General features: G+C 39.2%; 1 protein-coding gene across 2 annotated transcripts in view; it reads left to right on the plus strand.

Annotated features, from left to right (window-relative positions):
* LOC105484475 (pappalysin 2) overlaps positions 1–21634 on the plus strand; it is a 305327-nt gene that overhangs the window by 120244 nt on the left and 163449 nt on the right. For both annotated transcript variants that reach the window (XM_011746126.2, XM_011746125.3), the window contains exons 4-5: positions 3555–3700; positions 20588–20881. In XM_011746126.2, the coding sequence (XP_011744428.2) occupies positions 3555–3700; positions 20588–20881 (440 nt within the window). The remainder of the gene's footprint in view (positions 1–3554; positions 3701–20587; positions 20882–21634) is intronic.

The raw sequence follows: 21634 nt of genomic DNA on the forward strand, positions 1-21634 counted from the left end.
ATAGGGGATGGGAATGGCAGGGGACCCTCCTGCATATTTTGGATAGAGAACCATATTTTACAGTAATGACAGGAAGCCTTAGGATTAACCAAACCCAAATGTCTATGAGGCACACGTTGCTTCTGTGAGGGGAATTGGTTGAAGGTCCTTAGGGGTATCTGTTTTCCTTCTGCAGGTGGCTGCCGTATCAACTGTGGAGTGCGGTCAGGCTCCTCCTTTGGCGTGGGTTTACTCTGACTGTGGGAAGTAGGGCTGTGGGTCCCAGTCTCAAGGTGCACATCCATCCTTTATGTCTTGTTTTCTACATGCCAATTTTTGATACTGATTCAACTTCCTTCAGACAGCAGACAGCTCAGGATCTTTTGCTTATTTCTGGCTTCCTTCTTGAATAATTGCTATCAATGTACAACGAGGTTTTTTAACTGACTAATAAACTACAGCACAAAGAATCACTTTTCCTACACTTTTACTTTGTTTAGTTGGGAACTAAGCAGTAGTTGCAGTTTGTGTGTACATTTAGATACTGGGATGTGGCTGGAGAGCCAGCTGTCAGGGGCATGGCAGAAGCCAGAGAGAATACACTAAGGCAGGGAGGCAATGAAACATGGTAGACTAGAAACCCGGCAATGGCTAATCCCAAACCAGTAGGTGACAGTCATAGAATGGTGAAGCAGATGTGCACTCTCCTTGGGGCATGTCAGAACTAACAAGCTGGAGCAATGGGGCAGAACAGCTTGATATGTCAGCCCCAAGGACAGCCTGTTACTGAGATAATATTTATAAAAACCAAGACATAACTTTGGTCACTCTGAGTCCTTCAGGGAGACATGTAAGTGAGTATCCTTATCTAGAGTGTACAGAGCATGAGGAAAGGTAGGTCCTGGCAGAAATTAAGCAGATTAATGCAGTTTATCCCCTTTTAATACAAAGTTCTGGTCAATGCATGCCCTTTATGCATTTCACTGCATTTATGTGTGGCATTCTGCCTTCCCTTGAATATTAAGCTAATTTGAATGGCACGTCTATCTCTTAATCATTTCTGAAGTAAGGTGCTAATCTCTAAATTTGAAAATAATGTCCATTTTTTCTCATCCTAAGCCCATGAACTGGGTTCTGGTCATATTGGTTGAGAAGCTAAGACATATATCTTTATTAGCTCCGATTAACTTTTGAAATGGTTACCTGTGTTGCAGTAGACAGAGCAATCTGCATGCAAATCAGACACACTGACTTCTGCATGTTTGCTCTCACTGGTTTAGAGGAAAGTCTGGACGGTAGTCTTTGTTTCCAGCAAAATAAGGGTTTCTTCTATCAATTCAATTAATGACTCTTTCTAGATTTTTAAAATTTATTCTCTCCCTTATACTTGATGACGTATATCTCTATCTCCAGGAAGTACAGGAGTCTGAGTAACCATACCCAGTTTGCTACCAGCATGACATAAATACTGTGATCTGGAAGGGTAATTTATGGCTGGAGAGAGAATTGGGCAAGGAAGAAAAGGAAGATGAGGAGAACCAGCTAATGAGGTTGGGGGTGGAGGAGGAGGCCCCTTGGAGGTTGCTCAAGAGAAATTAGTGGAACTGCTGGGTTGAGGGAGGGTGGGAGGATGGTGTCCAAGACTGCTAGATGGCAGGCAAAGAAGCCAGTAGCACACAGATAGCCAAAATAAGCCATGCCAGGAGCAGGGAGGTTGGAGAAGTGCCTGCAGAGAAGAGAGAGAAAGCTGTCAAGTTACCAACTCCCAATTTTAATTGGAATCCAAGAATAGGAACAGAGAAAGGGTATGGCTTTTCTTCCTTGGTACCCTGAGCTGAGCCCATGCTCAGTCTCTGATTCTCTCTTCCCCCTTCTTTTCTTTTCTTCTCTTTCTTTTTCTTTTCATTTATTTTATTCTCTTTTCTCTTCCCCTCTCTATCTTCTGACCTATTGAAACATCTCCACGTTGAAGACTCACTTGATATCATCACCCCAAACCATCAATTCATCAATAAAAGAAATTATACTTATTTCTAATAAAGGAGAAAGTAAAAGAGAATGTGACTAATGTATCAGGAAAACCAGGCAACAACTCAGAAAACATTGTGTCTTCAGGAAAGCAACAAGAGAACTATCCCCCTGATCACATATGACGTCATCTCTTGGAGTTTGGTGATTTCTTGCAGCTGAGAGCTAGTTTTCCAAGATATTATAAGTCAATAAAAGATGGTATTTTAAAAGCTCTTTTCTCCTAAACATCTTTGGTTCTAAAGCAAGATCTTTTTTTTTTTTTTGTCTTTCCTTTTATTCCTATATTTGGTTCTGTTCCAGAAAACAAATAAACAATCTTTGGGATTGCCCTTTCTCAGGTGATTTTGCCAGCACATCTTACACTTGGATGAAATAGATGGCATCAATAGTCGGGAGGCAGAGCAAGCTAGAGGGGAAGGGTCATGCTGTCCTAACATGAGCTTCTGGGGCGGTAGATTTCAGTGTCTGCAGCTTGTCTACTAGAATAGCATCAACAAAGCATAATCTGTAAAGGAAATTTCCAACCTGTGTGGCCAGGCTGTCTGCCCAGCTGACGCTGTGATAAGAACATTCCTATCTCTGGAATGGCAGACCATGGCCACTGTGGGGAGCATCTAGTAAGTCTAAGGGGCCATTGAGCTCTGGTTTAGTTGTTCCTTCTTAAAATAACACTTCAGTGAGAATAGAAAGGCCCTGTTTGCTTATGGTAAAGTTTTAAGTTTCACTGATGCTGAGAAGCTAAAGGTCTTTGACTATATATGAGTTTAGAAAGAGACCAAATGTTTGTGTCCTTTTCTATAAGCCACAAGTCATGTGTTTTTAACAAACCTTTAATTCTGTGCATCAATGCAAACATAATATTGCCTAGTGCTTTCAAAGTCACCAATAAACATACTTGGTAAATATCATAAGGTAATAGGAGTATGGTAGAGTTTCTATGGATTAAGGGACTAGAAAGAGAGATGTCTATATAATTGTTATTCTTTGCAGTAGCTTTATTATGTGCTTCCCTGCTTTTAACTCATCTCATTTTTTCCTCTTTTACTTTATGTTTTCTATCCTCTATTTCCTTTTTTCTTTTAAAAAATAATGCTTGAAGTAGGCATACACTGAAAAAGAGTTTGAACTGGAATTCAAGGATCATGCAGTGTGATGGAAAGAACAAGAAACTGAGAGTTGGAAGGCCTTCTTCACTGTGGCCTGAGAATAATTCTCAAGACAAAGAATTCATGGGATCATTAGGTTTATCTTGAAGAAATAATCTAGGTGTAGGGTGGGGAATTGAGTATGATGTTAAATATGGAGTATTCATACAAACATTATAGTGTTTTAAAAGGTCATTATGCTATTTATTGGTATGAGCATCCCAAATGTGTATTAGTGCCTTTTCTTCTGGTCTTCACGATAGGCTGGTCTCTGCCCCATGTCCCTTCAAAAGGTAATGCTGGCTGGGAGTGCCATTAGAATCTGATTAAGTCTGGCTCTGCTATTCTCTAAGTACCAATTCTTTGCTGTGACATTTTCTCATCTTGCACGCTCTCTAGGGCATACATGAGTGTGAAGGAGCTGAAGGAGGCCCTGCAGCTGAACAGTACTCACTTCCTCAACATCTACTTTGCCAGCTCAGTGCGGGAAGACCTTGCAGGTGCTGCCACCTGGCCTTGGGACAAGGACGCTGTCACTCATTTGGGTAAGTGAAATGAAGACCAAACATGGTAGGAAAAAACAAAGAAGACTGAAGGAAGCTTGTGAAAATAAGTTTGGGGAAAAAAGAAAGACAGAGAAAAAGTAAATTTACACAGTGAATTAACTGCTTTGCACTGAGAGTGGCTCTTGATAGAGCCTGTCAAAATGTTTCAATATAGACAGGTAAGACGTATTAGAGCAAGCAATGACAAATGCTCAGGATGTTCTAGACTGAATCTATAATTTAGATGAAAATAAATTGCTGGCATAGAATAAGATCATTTTAAGTCTTGCAGAGCCCCAAGTGGGGAACTATCAAATTATCAAGAAGGTGGCTGGACTGTGAAACCTGCTTTACAGTGATCACTGTTCCAGAAGACTGGTGGGCTTCTTGTATGGTAGGACTCCTGAGGAAATCCCAGGAAATTCAAAAAGTGGGGTTTGCCTGCTCACTGGGGAAAACAGTGGATACCTTAACACCAAGTGCAACTACTGAACACAAGAAAGACAATCGTTTTTACAATGTCTTATTATTATAAAGGGAAATCTTACTGAGCAAGCAATAAGAGTGATTACATCCATTTTATAAACATATGGATAAAGAGTAATTATTGAACATAATTAGTATATATTTCCAAAATGTCTTAGATAGCATTCTATAAAAATTTATTTTAAAATAAGTTACTGTAATTGAGAGTAATATTTTGTGTTGGAAAAAGATTGGTTAGACAGACTGGAAACAATTTTATGAATGATTTTTAAAAGGTACTGCAAAGTTGGTCTTCCTAGTAATCAAATAAGAAGCAGAGAGGAATAAATTAAAGTAATAGAACATAATGCTGTATACGTCAAATACTTGGTCACAGTGAAGTCTAGAACATATTGACTTGACAATCATAGAAAATATGAGCAAGTATTCAAAAGATAACCAGTGTTGTAGATTGGGGAAGGAGGAAGATGAGCAATGCGTTAGCAATAGACAAAAAAAAAAGGTTGCTGTTCAATGCTGTTCAAGTGTGAAATGGTGGTAAAAATCCACAGAGTGAATCAGGTTGAGATCCAAAAGGGTTATATATACCAGAAAATGGAGGATATATGCTAATGTATATATACACACATATGAATGACAAACATGTAAGAATCCAAATTAAATGCTTTGCTAGCATGCATAGCTGGGTTTCATTGGCTCTATAGTATCTGATTCAGTTTTAGAGCCCTTTTATCACTAAACTGTATTTTTAGTTCTCAGTACATCAGAAGTCAGAAATTTGTGATGTTAGTGTTGGCCTGAGGCTACCAAGGCAAGAGCATTGCGTGTGTTGATAGCATACTGTCAGGTTCCTCAAGTAAGGACCTGATATTTCCAGGGATCCATTATAAACCAAAGAAGGCATTCAGATTTATCTACAATTACTATGAGTGAAAAACTAGGGAAAGAGAGGTTTCTGGGTGGGATGAGATGTTTTGTTGGGCCTGTCAGAAAACAAATTTGTAAGTCATAGGCTGCACTTCATGGCTATTGGTTTCAGGAAAAGTTCTAAAGGATTTTTGATACAGCTGACAGAAAGGGGCTGTAGATTTCAGTCATATATTTCCAAGATGGTCATGTAAACTGGAGACACCCCTGTGCTTTCCAGATGAAAGCTAGTGTGGGTCATTCTAGCCTTCCTGGTAGCAATGGGTGGACTAGAAAGTCATATTCCTGTAATTCATTTAATAGTGAGTACGGGTGTTTTGAGCTACGCTAATCAAAAGCAACAGTAGCAGAGGGGGCATATAACACTATAAGAAAATATCTCCAACTTGGTGCACACTCCAATCACCAATAGTAACCTTTCTGCTGTATGTCTATGGAGGTCCTGACAGCAAGATTTACCCAGCAGTGGCTTCCATAAGGCCAAGGTCTATCAATAGGAACTGAATCTATTTGGTTAAAAGACCTTAAAAAATTATCTTCCTGGCCATTATGGAGACAAATGATGACTTCTTGATAAGAATTGTTGGGCTGGGGCATACCATTGAATGTTTTCTAACTTTATTAGAATTGGGCATTGGCAAGACTCATTCAACTATAAAAAATGGATAAAATACTTTAAAATTATTTATTTGAAAGCATCAGACTGGCTAAGGCAACAAGGATATGAGGAGTCCAATCTCAGAAAGAAGAAAAATGCATTGAACTGAGTCCTGTATATAATTCAGTCTTTTTCCTTTCAGGGAAATTGCCAAATTCTCAGTGGAAGACATAGAGGCAAAGCAGAGAGCAGCAACCTAGAGCTTGCTTTGGTCTCAAGACAAAAATTAGAGTTCAGGTTTTCAGGGTAACCAAAACTTGAGGGACCAGCATCCTAGAGAAATGGAAATCACAAAAAGTAAGCCTGATTTTCTGCTTGTGATTTTCTTTTAAGATATTTGTTAGTTACTAAACTTACATTCTCAGGGCCACTGGGCAAGAAAACATGTAGAAAATACCTTCTAAGAGATTAAAAAGCCAAACAGTGATTTTAGGAGTCTCATAACAGAAGAGAGAAAATTGGGAGTTGAGGCCTTGTCGAGAAGAAGGGGCTCTGAGACACCCTCTGTGCAAGGGTAAACAGAAGTAGCACAGCTTATACAAAGTCTAAAATCTAGCCTGAAACACTTTTATAAACGTTTCAGTAGTTTTTTGGGGAACAAGTGGTGTTTGGTTACATGGATAAATTTTTTAGTGGTGACTTCTGAGATGTTGGTGCACCCATCACCCAAGCAGTGTACACTGTACCAGTGTGTAGTCTTTTATCCCTCACCCTGCTCCCACACTTCCTCCTGAGTCCCCAAAGTTCCATTGTATCATTCTTATGTCTTAAATCCTATAGTTTAGCTCCCACTTATAAGTGATAATATATGATGTTTGGTTTCCCATTCCTGAATTACTTCACTTAGAATAATGGTCTCCAACTCCATCTAGGTTGCTGCAAATGCCATTATTTTGTTCCTTTTTATGGCTGAGTGGTATTCCATAGTATATACATATACCACATTTTCTTTATCCACTCATTGATTAATGGACATTTGGGCTGGTTCCATATTTTGCAATTGTGAATTGTGCTGCTATAAACATGTGTGTGCAAGTGTTTTTTTCCATATAGTGACTTATTTTCCTTTGGGTAGATACCCAGTAGTGGGATTGCTGGATCAAATGGTAGATCTACTTTTAGTTCTTAAGGAATCTCCATACTGTTTTTTCATAGTAGTTGTACTAGTTTACATTCCCACCTGCAGTGTGAAAGTGTTCCCTTTTCACCACATCCACATCAACATCTATTAGTTTTTGATTTTTTTTAAATTATGGCCTTTCTTGCCGGAGTAATGTGGTATATCATTGTGGTTTTGATATGCATCCTATCTACTTTTCTTTGTTTTTGTTGCATTTGCTTTTGGGTTCTTGGTCATGAACTCTTTGCCTAAGCCAATGTCTAGAAGAGTTTTTCCAATGTTATCTTCTAAAATTTTTATGTTTCCTCCTGAAACACTCTTAATCCCTGTTTGGAGAAAGTTTATCTGCCTATATTCTAACTGCCTAGAAAAAGAAAGTTAAATATTCTTTGGAGAAAGACATAATTGAAAGCCTCTACAATTGTTCATGCACAGTGTCTAGCAATCAATAAAGAAATATCAACTATTTCAGGAGACAGGGTCAAATGATGATAAACCAAACAAACAAGTCATACAGAATCAAAACTTATCCAGGTATTGGCATTATTGGGCACTGGCTTTAACTATGATTAATAAGTAAAAATAGATGAAAATGCATAGTTTGTTCATAGAACTGGAATCTCTAATAGTGGATCAAATGGAAATTTTAGAACTAAAAATAGATACCAGTAAGAAAAATTAAGAAATTAATAGATGGGTTTATGAACAGAAGAAAGAATTCAAGAACTAGACCATTGTAGAATATTTACAAATTGAAGCTCTGAAAAAGGAAGTGCTGTGAAAATACAGAAGAAATCTCAGGTAACATTTAAGACTCCATGAAAAATTTCTATTGTAAATTGGAGTTCTAGAAGAAGAAAAACAAATTGTGGGCAGAAACAATATTCAAAGAGATAATGACTGAGAATCTTGCAAACTGACAAACAATATCAAACCACAGATTCTAGATATTTTACACTTGCCATACAATCCAGTAATTGGACTCCTGGTCATTAATCCTAGAGAAATGAAAAAATATATATCCACTTAAAAACTAGTACATGAATAAATCTTCATAGCAGTTTTCTGTTTTCTATATAGTAGCCCCAAACTGGAAATGACAAAAGTGTCCTTCAGTGCTGACTGCTTAAACAAACTGTGTACATCCACACAATGAAATACTACTCCACAAAGTATTAATGCATGCAAAAACTTGGATGGATCTCAAGGGCATTATGCTAAGTGAAAAAAAAAAAGCCAATCTCAAAGTTACATGGTGTAACATTTCACATTTGCAGTATTCTCAAAATGGTAAAATTCTAGAGATAAAGAACAAACTAGTGGTTTCCAGGGTTTAAGAATGAGGAGGCAATACATGGTCGGAGGTTGAGAAGAGTATGGATGTATTTGTGACATAAAGGATAGCAGGTGGGACATGTTAATAGTGATAGAACAGTTTAGTATCTTGACTATGGTGTTGATTACACAAATGTATGTATGTGATAAATTTCATAGAACTACAAACACACATACACACACAACTGCATGTAAAAACTGGTGAAATCTTCTGATAGACATCTATGATCTCTATAAATAAGCAAGGTACTTTGCATATAGCAGGTGCTCTGTGAGTGATCATTGAATGAAGGTATAGATGAGTAAAAGTATTAAATTTAAATGATTTCAAGAAATGCTTAAATTATCTCATGAATCACTGACTTCTAATGGAATTGCGAAAGAAGCAAGGGATATTTATATTTTATTCTTAATCCTTTGAGAAATAACTGTACTCCCCTACAACATGATTGTTAATGTGCTTTTCAGAAGTAAAAGACTAGACTGAACAGCTCACAGATCTGATTCAATAGAAAATTGTGTTCTTATTTATTTCTTCTTGTTCAATCATAGCTGATTAAACAAAGGAACTGTATTGATTAAAATCAGGTGTAGAGTAGTACAGACAGCTGACATACCATGATAGAGGAAGATATTCAGAATTTTCTAAATAGAGCCTTTTTGAGACTCAAGATGGGATTACCTGTTTGTGTCAGCATGTAAAGGCCCTACATTTTCAGGGTCTGTTGAGTGACCTAGCGGATAAGCACACTAGCCTGAAAGTTTGAAGACTGAATCCAATTTCTGACTATCAATGGCTTAAGTCACTATGTGAAAAGACCAAGGTAATTTGTCATCGTGATTTGCCATCAACACCATTTCTGCCCTTTCGTATGATTTTGTGCTTTCAATGCTGTGTTAACACAAAGAAAAATCTTTTTGCAGGTGGATGAATGAGTGGGATCTTCTTGAGCTCTAATATTCAGTAGTTTGAACATTTTTAGCCATAGTAAACAATGCCTGAATTGAAAACATATCTTTAAAAGCAGAACACTTAAGTTAGTCATAAACTAGCCTTTTTATAAGCCTTGGATGCCATACTCATCATCATTGATTCATTCAAAGAAAAGCTTGACTGTGTTTTGTGGCAATGCCATAGATAGAATAATGAAAACAGTCGCTCTTAAGGAGTGCACAGCATGATTGGGAGACAGATATGTAATACAGATTTATAATACTATGTGATGGCACCATACATGAAGTTAGGCAGGAACATAGAAAAGAAAGTGCCTAATTGTGCTGAAAGTATTAACAAAGAGTTTCCAGAGGGGCTGAGGCTTGAGATGGGAATTGAAGGATAAGCAAGAGTTTGCTTGGCAGACATAGGAGAGCATTCCAGAGCAGAAGAACTGGCAGATGGCGGGGTTCAGCACACACTTAGAAGTGGGGGTGCTTTGCATGGCTACAGTATTGCTCTTCAAACTTATTTTTTCCCTTGTACCTGTGAAGAGACTCAAAAAACTCAGCAAACCTTCATACATTCTCAAAGTAACATCTAAACATCTAATAATAGGTTTAATAGTAGCAAAAAGAGTAATTGGGGCATGTAATTTTATTTCAAACTACTATCATTTAAAAATAAATCTTAAATTTAGTTTCCTAAGTGTCCTCTCAGTACCATACCAATTTGAAAATCACGATCATTTATTTTTTTAAAAAAATCATGGTCATGTACTTTTTAAACATTGGGCAAGTGTTCATTGTTTTCTTTTTTTCTTTTTTTTTTTTTGGTCTCTTTAAACTTGTGTTTCCATTTCACTTATATAGAATTTTATACTAATATAACATACACATGTATTTTTTTTCAGAGTCTAGTTGGTTGCCTGTTTCTCAGCTAAAAACATTTTGAGTACAACTCTTTTGTGATCACATTTTGTTAAACTAGACTTTCTATTTTGAGATATTATACATTCACATGTAGTTGTTAGAAACAATGCAGAAACATTCTGTATAACCTTTACCCATTTCCCCTAATGGTAACATCTTGTAAAACAATAGTACAGTCTCACAAACAGGATATCAGCATTGAAACTAACATAAGTTATTAAGCGTTAAAAATCACTTCTCAGTTGAGTTATCATTTGCAATGATTACTCTTCTACAATTGATCAAAACAGTATTTTTAGATGTTGGTTAATCACTAGTAAAAACAAATACTTGGGAAATGTGTATTTTAAGGATATAAACATGGCTCTCCCAACCCCAAAGTAGTTCTTGTGTCTGTGAATGAATAGTAATTATTGCTGTAATGAGAAAAGATTTAACATAAATTATATTGCTTTGTTTCTCATTTATAGCTGTAAGTGCTAAGAAAACTTGTTCGAATAAATGAGGGATGGGGAAAGAGAAGTTCTGTTTGATTGACTAAGTGGATGATGGTGCCAAGGTATAAAATGCAGGAAAAGGAAAGGCAGATGGGGAGCCAGTTTGCTTTTGGATATGTTGAGCTAGGGGTCTCTAAAATCAACTAAGAAGGGGCTTCCATGGAAGAGGGAGGAGGAAAAGATATCAGGGGGTGTACCAGAAACCAAAAGACAGAGAGTTTGAGAAAGTCTCATGGGGTCCACAGCTACTGCAGAAAGATGAAATCAGCACACAGGCATTTTGGCCAAGTTAGAGAGAAGCATCACTGTGGCACAGAAGCTAGATACTTCCTAGTGTTCTGGTCTGCCACGTTCCTAATTGTTCTAGAGAATGTCTGTACCACCACAGAGCAGTGAGAGCACCCAATCAGCTCACAAGCAACATGCCCTCAGGTGCATGGGACCTGAGGACACTGTGGGAGGAAACTTGAACCTGGATCATGGGGGTTTAAACATAAGGGATCTTCAAATGAGTCTGGATGAAGTGATTCTTGACTGGGGGAAAAGAAAATATTTGAATGATGGAGTGTGGGTTATGGCTTCACATGGATAGGAACAAACGGGACCTGGGATTTTGTTTCATCATATGTAAAATGGGGATAATAAGCATGAGGAAGAGTGTCTGGCATAGAGCAGGAGTTCAGTAAATATGAGCTTTAATAGTAGTAGTAGAAGCTTCAAATACAGTGTATCTGTGGTTGCCTTTCCTGGTTGTGCCTTCAGCCTTCAAGATAGAAACTTTTTCAGTGCCCTGGAAAAATCTTGGCTCTTTTATAAAGGAAAGAAATGTGTTTTTAGGAATGCATCTGCTTGCAATGGTAGAACTGCTTGTAAGAAGCAGAAAGAGCTTCCTTACAAATCAGAGAAGGAAAGGGTAAACAGTGGTGGGTGATCTAGGGAGGTGAGCGGTCTGTGAATGTCCTAGAGCCCAGTGGACTGCAGTGGAGTAGCTGTCACAGGGTTGGTACGGGTAGGACCACTACCTGGGATAAGGTAAAGCAGCAGCAGTATAGGTGGCAGAAACTAGCTTGGAGGTGAGATACCCCTTCCTCATGCAGAACTTTTGCAGGGGTTCTTCCAGGACAAACTTCAGCTTTCTTTCAACCAAATAGTTAGATATTGAGATTAAAGTTTACATCAGTTATGATACATAGATGCACAATGTGAATGAAGCCTCAGGTGCTAAGAACTATTCATAGATATGGTAAGTGGGAAGTCTTTGATAACATCAACCAGATTGTTTCTGTGGAGTCTGGGTGCAGAAACCAGAGTGAGACAGGTAGAGGAACCCACAGAAGGTGAAGAGGGGGGTGTGGATCTTTCAAGAAGTTTGACTGTGAAGGCATACAGCACTAGGGTGGAGAAGGTGATGGTTAGAGGGTGATGAAGAAAGTTTTGGATTGAAAGAGACTTGAGCATGGTTATAGTCCACAACCTGATGGAGGGAGTGCTCCGAGGCACACCAACATTTGTAGATCATGAAGGTGTTAACTGGATTCCGTGTCCTCTGAGGGTATTAGTCATTAAAGGATTGGGCTAGAGCAAAGCCACCATTGAGAGCTAAGGAATAAATAAGATGTGTAAACTGGAGTGCACATGTAAATATTAGAGCTCATAGTCATTCATTAGGCAGCCTATATGACATAAACAAGATGAGAACTGTTCCTGATAATTACCCCTTGGCTTCTGTTGTAGATGATTTAACTGTCGGAAGATGACATTTAGTAAATGACGCTATTCTGGGTGCCTTGGAATTTGGAAAACAGGGAGCACTCTTGGATATTAAACACTTTAAACAAAATTAGCATAGAATTTGAATGCTGTACTCTGAAATATGGGTGCCCCAAACAAAGATTCCTGCATTTAAAAGCATGTGATGTAAATACCCACTTTTATATATGGTGATTTGAAAGGTCTTCTCTTCTAAAACATGTCCTAGTACTCATTGAATCCTTGATACTCCAGAACAGTGCCTGGCATAGATAAATGCTCAATAATGCTTAATGAATAAATGAATTATAGGAAATATCTTCCCCACGCATACTCTGTAGTGCCTAAAATTCTGTCATGATTTTCCTGCAAAGTAGACAAAAAAAGAATCCATCATGAGGTTTGTGTGTGTGTGTGTGCGTGCGTGCACGTGTGCGTGTGTGAAGTATTGCCCCCATAATGGAACAAGGAAAGGGTTATATATTAAGTCTCTAATGCCTTGCTAATAACATCTTCAGTTTTAATTCAACAGATTACTTTTCTCCACAATGTGGGAGTGGCTAGCGCTCCCTGAGTGCTTGACTGTTGCAGATAGGAGTAACTGAAAGGGTATACAAGGAGACAAAAAAAAAAAAAAAAAAAAAAAAAAAAGACACCAGATTCAGCAAAATCTTCACCCTCTACACATGCTTGTCTTGGTTCAGTCTTAACTGGAACAAAGACTGCCTTCTAATGAGACCACAAGCTGTAAAATCAAGCCAATACGAGATTTGGAGATGAATGGCTCCTGGGCTGGTTCTCTTAAAGATTCACTTCTTTTTCTAGCTCCAGTTATTATTATTTTTAATTGTCCCCATTTCCTTCTCTCCCCTTGCCTACCAGTCCACCTACACCACTTTTTCTTTCCTTGTCCTGCCTTGAAGTGCTCCTTCCCTGGACCCCAAGGCACGGTTTTATAACTTTGTCCCTTCATTATGGACAGTATGTTTTGAGGAGCAGTTTCACAAGTCACTGGAAGTAATTACATAGGCACTTGCAGACCAGCCCTCAACCTCCCCGTTTTATGGGCATATAATATTCAGCCCTAAAAATTTTACGGAACTGTTTTAGAGTTTTTCAACCAATATCCTTTTCTGAAGCTGCCCAAAGCTATTTTATTTATGTATGTATTTATTTATTTATTTATTTTACTGAAGGTGGCTTTGGGGATCATTCTCTTTACCGTGAGCCACTTGGGTATTCTTGTGTTAAAGCCTGGAAAAGCCAGTAAGAACTTAGAAATATAGAATCACTTTGGAAGCTTGGCTGTTTACTACTAAGATTTCATCTTCTAGTTAGCAGATTCTTTCTTTTCTTCCTCCACACCATCCCCTAGACCACACAACAACTCTGTCTTATTGTTTTGGCTTGTCTTTTGTAATCAAGGCTGAAAGATCTTCTAAGAAGGCATGTGTTCTCCTGCTGCCAGTCCATTAAGGAACAGCTGTGCCACACATGGCCCCCAGTTGCTGGGAGCCCATTCATATTGCGTTCCATGTACAAGTTGATGGTACTGGCACACACTGGGTTCAAGTCTTGGCATACACATTCAGGCATGCAAGAAATGTAACTTACTTTATTCTTCTGTCATTAAACTTTATTTCTATTTTGAGCCCCCATGCTACTGAGTAGTAGTAATTTACTCTCAGTCAATTATGCCTGTTATGCTTGGGGCTGTACCTAACTATGGAGATGGCTTGTATGTGCTGAGACCACAGGGAAAATGATTCATTTTTGTCCTTGGTCACCAGGTGATGCTGGTCACCTGAGATGACCCTGGTTCTCATCACAGGGACATCCTCAGGGAATTTCTGGCAGGCTGTGTTGCCCTTCCTGCTTAGCTCTGGTGGTCAGTGGTTCCTCTCTAGGGCTAAGCCACTTAGGAATCTATTACCGTAATGAAGCAAGATCCCTCTGCTGTCAGATCACACAAACCTATTGTGGGTTTTTATCTCTTTTCCAGCTCGAAAGTCAGGGTACAGTCAACTTTATTGGACCCACTACCAACTATTCATTTCCATTATTTACCTTTCGCCTCTTTCCTCTTCTTTCAGCTTGGGAGAATCATTTCTAGGCTAATGTGGTAGTGGTCGTGTTGGTAGTGTGAGAGCGAGGGTCCCTGTCTTCAATCCATCTACCATGCTGGCTAAACTGTGGATGGAGTCGTTTCAGGACCCAGGTGGCAGAGGCTTAGAAACCCCACAGCCAAAAAAGGATTTCTTGTTTCCTTGCTTTTCATTATGTTGTATTACTTCCTAGTGAGGTTAATACATGTGGAAAAGTCTGGCATTGTGAATTGAGTGGAGTAGGGAGAAGAGAAGCATGGAACCACTAGGGTAAAATGTTAGTATTTCCAAATTTTTTCCATCCTTTTACACTAGTACTTTAAAGTTTCCCCTGAGTAAGTATTCCTGGTCTTGTTATCAGTCCGTCGACAGTCTTGCAGGATGGGCATTGGGGAAGTGAGTGAAGGTGGGGGGCGCCTGAAAGTGCCTCAGAGTGGAGACTGAAGCATTGTGATATAGTTGAAAATATGTGTGTGCATTTCTTTTCTCTTCCTGTTTCAATGTGTCAGACAAAAGCAGGAACACCAAAGAAGGGATTCAACTGTAGGGGATGGAATCTCATCCCTACCCCACTCCCCATTCTACTATCATATTTTATCTCTCATCTGTGTTTCAATTTTGTCATCCAAGATAAGGAATGATAAAAATTAATGGTTTTGAGTATAAAAATGATAATCATATTCCCCATAACTAGAGAGTTGGAAGGGAATGATTATTGGCACTATAGAACAAAGACATCTAGTGTAAATCTGATCTAACAATAATTTGAGGTCTATGAAGAATTATGCCAACAGCCCCAATTTGGTAAGATTTCCTTTCCTCCTGCAATTAGCAGCCTAATTTCAGACTGCCAGGAATAAATTTTGAACCCTAATATGTTGTCTATGAAGAGAATGGGCACTTGTCTATTTGCAGCCCTCTCAAAGTCTTGCTTGTCTTCTGGATGCCTGCAGTTGTTAGGATCAGAACAACATGAAGACAAAGTATGAGCAGCTTAGAGGAAAATCAGAGCTTCTTGTTGAGGTTGTTCTCCTACTGTGCCTGGCAATGCCTGGTTTCACTCTGGGAGGTCTGTCTAATTTATGGTCAGGCCCCACCTTCTTTTTTATTTTTTTATGAATGAAGGTTAGGTGGGAGCCAATGAAGGTTATAGGCAAATGAACGTGTACTGCCAGATTGCACATAGAATAATAATATTGACAAATGGTCTAATACATATTTTGAGTCTCTTTGTTTTAGGAGATAAGCTAAATGCTTATTTATTTACCTTACTACTTTAATCTTCATGAAAATCCTTTGAGGTAGCATCTCTTGTTATTACCGTTAAACAGATCAGTAAACAGCCTTGAGAGCTTCTAAGGAGTGTTTCCCCATATCAGGATCAATACCTTTACAGTGCCAGCTAAAGAAGGAGCCCTGGCCCCTCCAAAGGCTACCTTGTGAGAGAGAAGCTTCTGCCCAGTGGTGCAGGAACCACATGTAATCACGCACAGTCTGACCCATGTAACTGGAAGAAAGTGTGTGTGTAGATTCTAGCTTCAGAAGATAATGCTGGTTCATTTGAATATATTACTATAAAATGGTACTGACAAGTAGCATTTCTGACTATTTTTTCATTATTCCTATGATCTTGCCCCTGAGAAAGGATTGCAGCTTTTCCTGAAAGCAGGGGAATGCACAGTCCCTCAGGCCCCCTCCTCCTCATTGGGGGAAGACTTAAATGCTGGTGATGGCAGGAAGGGATTGCCACTCTGGCCACTCAGTTTTTATTTATTATTTATTATCACATCTTGTTCCTTTTAATGAAAAGAAATGCTTGCATTCCTCTTATTAAATTTTGGGCAACATGTCTTTATGCCTCAGTCTGGCTTTGGCATGAGTTCATGTGTATGTGTAACTTTTATTGAAACATGAAAGAACTTTTCTAAACTAAATCACCAAATAAATTTAATGTCTTTCCTCACCCCTACATTGATATGAGTGTGTGTGTATCTCAGTGAGTAATGAAAACCCACTCCTTAATAATGTGAGTATGTGTGTCTGTGAGTGATTAAAACTCATTTCCCTAATAACGTAACAAGTTTGATTTGGTTGGAATAAAGGGTGGGTGGGAAGAAAAGTGTGAGACCCCGTATCTGTGAGAGTGGATGAAGGGTGCAAACCGGTTGTATTAGTCCGTTCTCATGCTGCTATGAAGAAATACCTGAGGCTGGGTAATTTATTAAGGGAGGGCGTTTAATTGACTCACAGTTCAGTAGGGCTTGGGGGGCCTCAGGAAACTTACAATTATGGCAGAAGATACCTCTTCACAGGGGGGCAGGAAAGAGAATGAGTGCGAGTATGGGAAATGCCAGACACTTACAAAACTATCAGATCTCTTGAGACTTACTCATTGTCATGAGAACAGCATGAGGGAAACTGCCCCCATGATTCAATTACCTCCACCTGGTCCCACCCTTGACATGTGGGGATTATGGAGTTTACAATTCAAAATGAGATTTGGGGTGGGGACACAGCCAAACCATATCACCAGTGGAGAGGGAGTGAGGATTAAAGGGTGGCTAATCCGGGTCACTTGGAAATCCACAGCAGGTCCGAGAGTAGGATGGCTGGCTTCTCACTGCCAGCTTTCCCCTTTCCCTCAGGCCACTGAGAGTTGGGAGTCTTGGAACACAAACTGCAAGGCCGAGGCAGTGACAGTCCAGGACAATACAGATTCCTTTACATGTATGTGTTCATGACTGTCCCACAAAGCCTGCATGTTAGCTCTCAGAGTCTGGGAATACAGATGGGAAGAAATCTTAGTGATAAGTCAATCTACCCCCTCATTTTACAGATGAAGAGATTAGGGGAAAGGTTGAACAGCCAAGGCCATGGAGTGAGTGAGGGTCAGCTAATGGTCCACACTCCAAGCTCCTCTCGTTCTAGTCCAGGGGGATAATTTTATAATCTGGTGCTGTAGTAGATATAGAATTACTATAAGAGGTCTAGGACCTTGGGATTTTTGTTCTCAACATGTGTTGGTGTGCACAACAGTCATCCCTAAATTAGAGCAATATTTTGTTCTATATTTTCTGTATTTCTTTATTTTGTGCAATATTCTAGTTAACACACATGTAGTTACTAAACCCGTTGCCATGTCTTCCATATAAATGAGTTATTAGCATAAGTACATCTCTCTGCAATTGAAAATATAACTTGCAAATGTGTGTTAAAATGCTTATGTTTTTAGTGGAAATGTAAGTGTTGTTTGATTAAAATTTTATTCTTCTGTGTTGGAAATGTGCACCACGAGTGCTACAATGGAGAACCCTGGCCAATTGTCCTGGGTATGGAGGGGATTTCCTGGGAGTGTCGAGGGCTTGCATTTTTATGCTTCTTCTTCCAGTTATAAACAAGCTGGTTTATTGAAAGATGGCTGTTGCAAAATATTTTTAGATTTGGAAACATCTCATTTGGGGTTGAGGTAGAGACTTCTGCTGGTTGATTAGAAGCCCAATATTATAATGACTGCGCCGTATTCTCAAGTGTTTCCAGTCCACACTCCTGGTCATCCCTCCTTTCTTGGCACATGTTGATTTTGCCATCCTTTCTTCCTAGAACCATCTTTCTTTTCATCTATATTTTCTTTATCTATAACTGAAGGAGATCACAAAAGGACCTGGACCTGGCTGGCCATAGGATGTGGGGATATTTGATGTTTTGCTCAGAGCTAAAATATATGAGCAGAAGGTAACTATTGATTTGAACTTTTTTTTTTTCCATCTTTGGTAGTGTTTCTTGGATTGTGCTCTGAGACATCTGCTCCAGAGATGTCAAAAGATATTCTACCTCGGACATGTTCTGTGTTCAAATAAGTTTGAAAAGCAAAGGGTAAAACTCAATTGATGAAGGACTTTTCAGGGCCTTTAATACAACAGCTCACTCTCATGTACATTATGGATTTTTCAGGAGGATAGTATGGCATGCTGCATTTTCCTCAAGCATATTTAACCACTGATGCCACTTGTTTTTTCAAAGTATTACCCTGGTTCAGATTTTATAAACCCAATTTGGGAAGGAAGCTAATCAATGTAGATACTTAAACTTTATAGGTAAATTGTGTAGCCTTTCAAAATCCTATTTCTGAATATTAGTTTTATTTTAAGCCAAAACTTACTTAGAAATGGGGGAAAGAAAGGAAAGAGTAGGCAGAAAAGGGATTAAACATATGTAGAGGTTAGAAGTGTGGTGGAGGAAAAAGGATGAAAAAGGTGAAGGCACCTGGAAAGAACAGAAAGCTGTTCTCTTAGAATTATCTCCACTGATGCGAAGGTCGATATTGCCATTAGAGGACTGGAGGAATAATTGTACATGAACATTGGTGATGATTACTGCTGCCATCGGATATGTAAACATGAAGTGTGGGCTCTTGGAAAGTGGAAATACTGTGTTTCTCCAGGTTTATTCAAATAACAGGCACTCTCGAATCAGACCTGTTTTTAAGTTAGTTTAACCTTATGTTGACATCATGATGCACAAATGAAATAAATATTCAGAAAATAACTTTATAAAAAAAGAGAAATAAAAAAGGATAAGTTTAGAGAATAAAAATTTTACCAGAAGTAGTAGAAATAATAAACATGGGAGGTGAGGTCTAGTTTCACCTGAGATGTGAAAGGAGACACTGTATCTTAGATGAGTTTGAGCATGGCTTGAGTAAGGTCAGTATGTTCGAGTAAACTGGGAAAGACTGGAACTTGGACTTAAAAACTGTCCTGTGCAGTAAAGTAGTCACAAGAAAGTCAATTTAGCTGCCTATTAGGTAGATCAGTGGGTGTGGTGCCAGATATCCTGTGATTGTCTCCTGCCCATAAAGCTGTGTATGTGGTTGTCTAAGGGATGTTGAATGGAGGCAGGAATAGGACATAGTCCTTGGAATATGACCTGGCAAGAGAAAGAGCTATTCTCCTGGAGGACCTACTATACTCAGAAGACTATTGATATAGGGAAGACTCAGGTGTGAGAAGTGAAGCAAGTCCTGGGAACTGGGATCAGACCTGGGACAGAAGGGCAGGGCCAGCTGGGCAGCACAGCCAGGGGTGACCTTGGACCCCAGAGGGTTGATCCAAGGATGTTGACATTCCCTGTTTCATCTTTCAGAGATAAGACTAGGCCTGGTCCTGACAATTTTGGGGTGTAAAGAAGGAAAGCTAGGTGGCTCAACCATGGGAGAGGAGGGAAGCAGGAATTAGGATTCCAACAAGCTACACAGATAGAAGTTGGGTCACTCAGAGATCCTTAGCCTTTCCATTTGTAAGTTTCCAATGATACCATTAAGTCTCCCATCTAAGCCTGATTGGATGCAATGAACTCTTCCCTGAAACACATCCCTTCGTGTTCTCATGGAGATTTAGGGGGAGTGAGGGTGGGGAATATTCTCATAGTGACTGTGACATTCCCAATTTTGTGGTAGTTCAGTTGAACTTATCTTTTGTCTAACTAGTTGTTGAGAGTAGGGATTGTTAAATCAGAAGCAGCCTACACAGCTGTCATTTCCTTTATGTGCCAAACACTGAAAAAAAAAAACAACAAATTTTAGTGTTATCATCCCCACTTTACAGACAACAAAACTGAGTTCTAGGAGGTAAGACAGCTGTTTAAGCCCTCAAAGCTGGGATGTGGAGGGGCAGGAATTAGATCAGATTTCCTTGACTCCAAATCCCATGGGCTTTTGCCTAGAGCAGTGATTCTGAACCTGGGAAGTTTTTAAAAATGTCAGTGCATGAACCTTATCCTCGAATGTTTGGACTCAATTCATCAGGGGTAGTATTTGAACCCCTGTATGTCTTCTTTTAACTCTCCAAGGTGATTTTAATATGCATACAGTGCTGAGAATTCTGGCTCTCTATTATGTCAACATTGCTATCCCAGGCCTCTAGTATAACACTCACCCATGTAGAGGATAAAGAAGTGTGTATTAATTTGTTTAGAGGGTTTCTGTGGCAAGAAAGAAGAGCAATGACTGTATGTCATCAGAAGTTATAAAGTGACTCCTTAGAGGCTGAAATGGAATATTTGATGTTTATCAGAAAACACAATTAAGGATTGGAGAGCTGCTGTTCGTTCTGTGTTCTGAAAGGCTTTTCGAAACTTTCATTGCAGGTGGCATTGTCCTCAGCCCAGCCTATTATGGGATGCCTGGCCACATGGACACCATGATCCATGAAGTGGGACATGTTCTGGGACTTTACCACGTCTTTAAAGGTGTCAGTGAAAGAGAATCCTGCAATGACCCCTGCAAGGAGACAGTGCCATCCATGGAAACAGGAGACCTCTGTGCCGACACCGCCCCCACTCCCAAGAGCGAGCTGTGCCGGGAACCTGAGGCCATGAGTGACACCTGTGGCTTCACTCGCTTCCCAGGGGCTCCGTTCACCAACTACATGAGCTACACGGGTATCACCACTGTCTTGCTTTGTTTTCTATTAAGAATACATGGGGGCCTTTGAGAGCTGGGAGGGTGGAGGTGTGGGAGCTGATGGGAGAATGAGTAAGTGGTCCTTTGTGTCAGAGAGTTGAAGTGTATTTATTATAGGGTATTATTATTTTTTCATGTCTTTGAAGAGCTTGAAGAAATACTGAAATATTAAGGTACTTTGTTCACTGAATTCTCCTCTACTAGATATTTAAAAATATACTTCTATCCTTGGTAGTAAAAAAGGCACAGAGCTGAAAGCCCTCTTGTGATCCCCTTGACTTCTAGAATGTAGTTTTTTTTATTTTTTACCCACATTCTTAGACATTTACTCTGAAGAAGAGTCCAGTAGAAATAAAGGAAAAGAGTTTATGGGTCAAGGTGGCCCTTTATACTATTTTTGAAGTTGGTCCACGAGGTGGCTTGGTTAATTTAGGCTCAGGATTTTTTTTTTACTTTATGTTATTAAAAACAAGCAAAATCAGATTCTCTTTTTCCAGCACTGGCCAAGTACTAATTCTTAGCTGCCTGCCACCCTCTCCCCACCAAAAGGTGACATCTAATTTAAAAAAAAAAATGGCATCTTCCTGGCCCTGGGAAAAACTTGTCATCTGATCTTTCCTTCCTTAATTTAGCTTCTGTACTATTCTTCACTGTCTCTCATGCCTTCCTTGTTTCTCGTGAAAAGTAATAGTGACTGGTTTCCTGTAATGGACTCAAATTTTTCCCTAAAA

The sequence above is a fragment of the Macaca nemestrina genome, chromosome 1 (assembly GCF_043159975.1).
Source record: "Macaca nemestrina isolate mMacNem1 chromosome 1, mMacNem.hap1, whole genome shotgun sequence".
Lineage (NCBI taxonomy): Eukaryota > Metazoa > Chordata > Mammalia > Primates > Cercopithecidae > Macaca > Macaca nemestrina.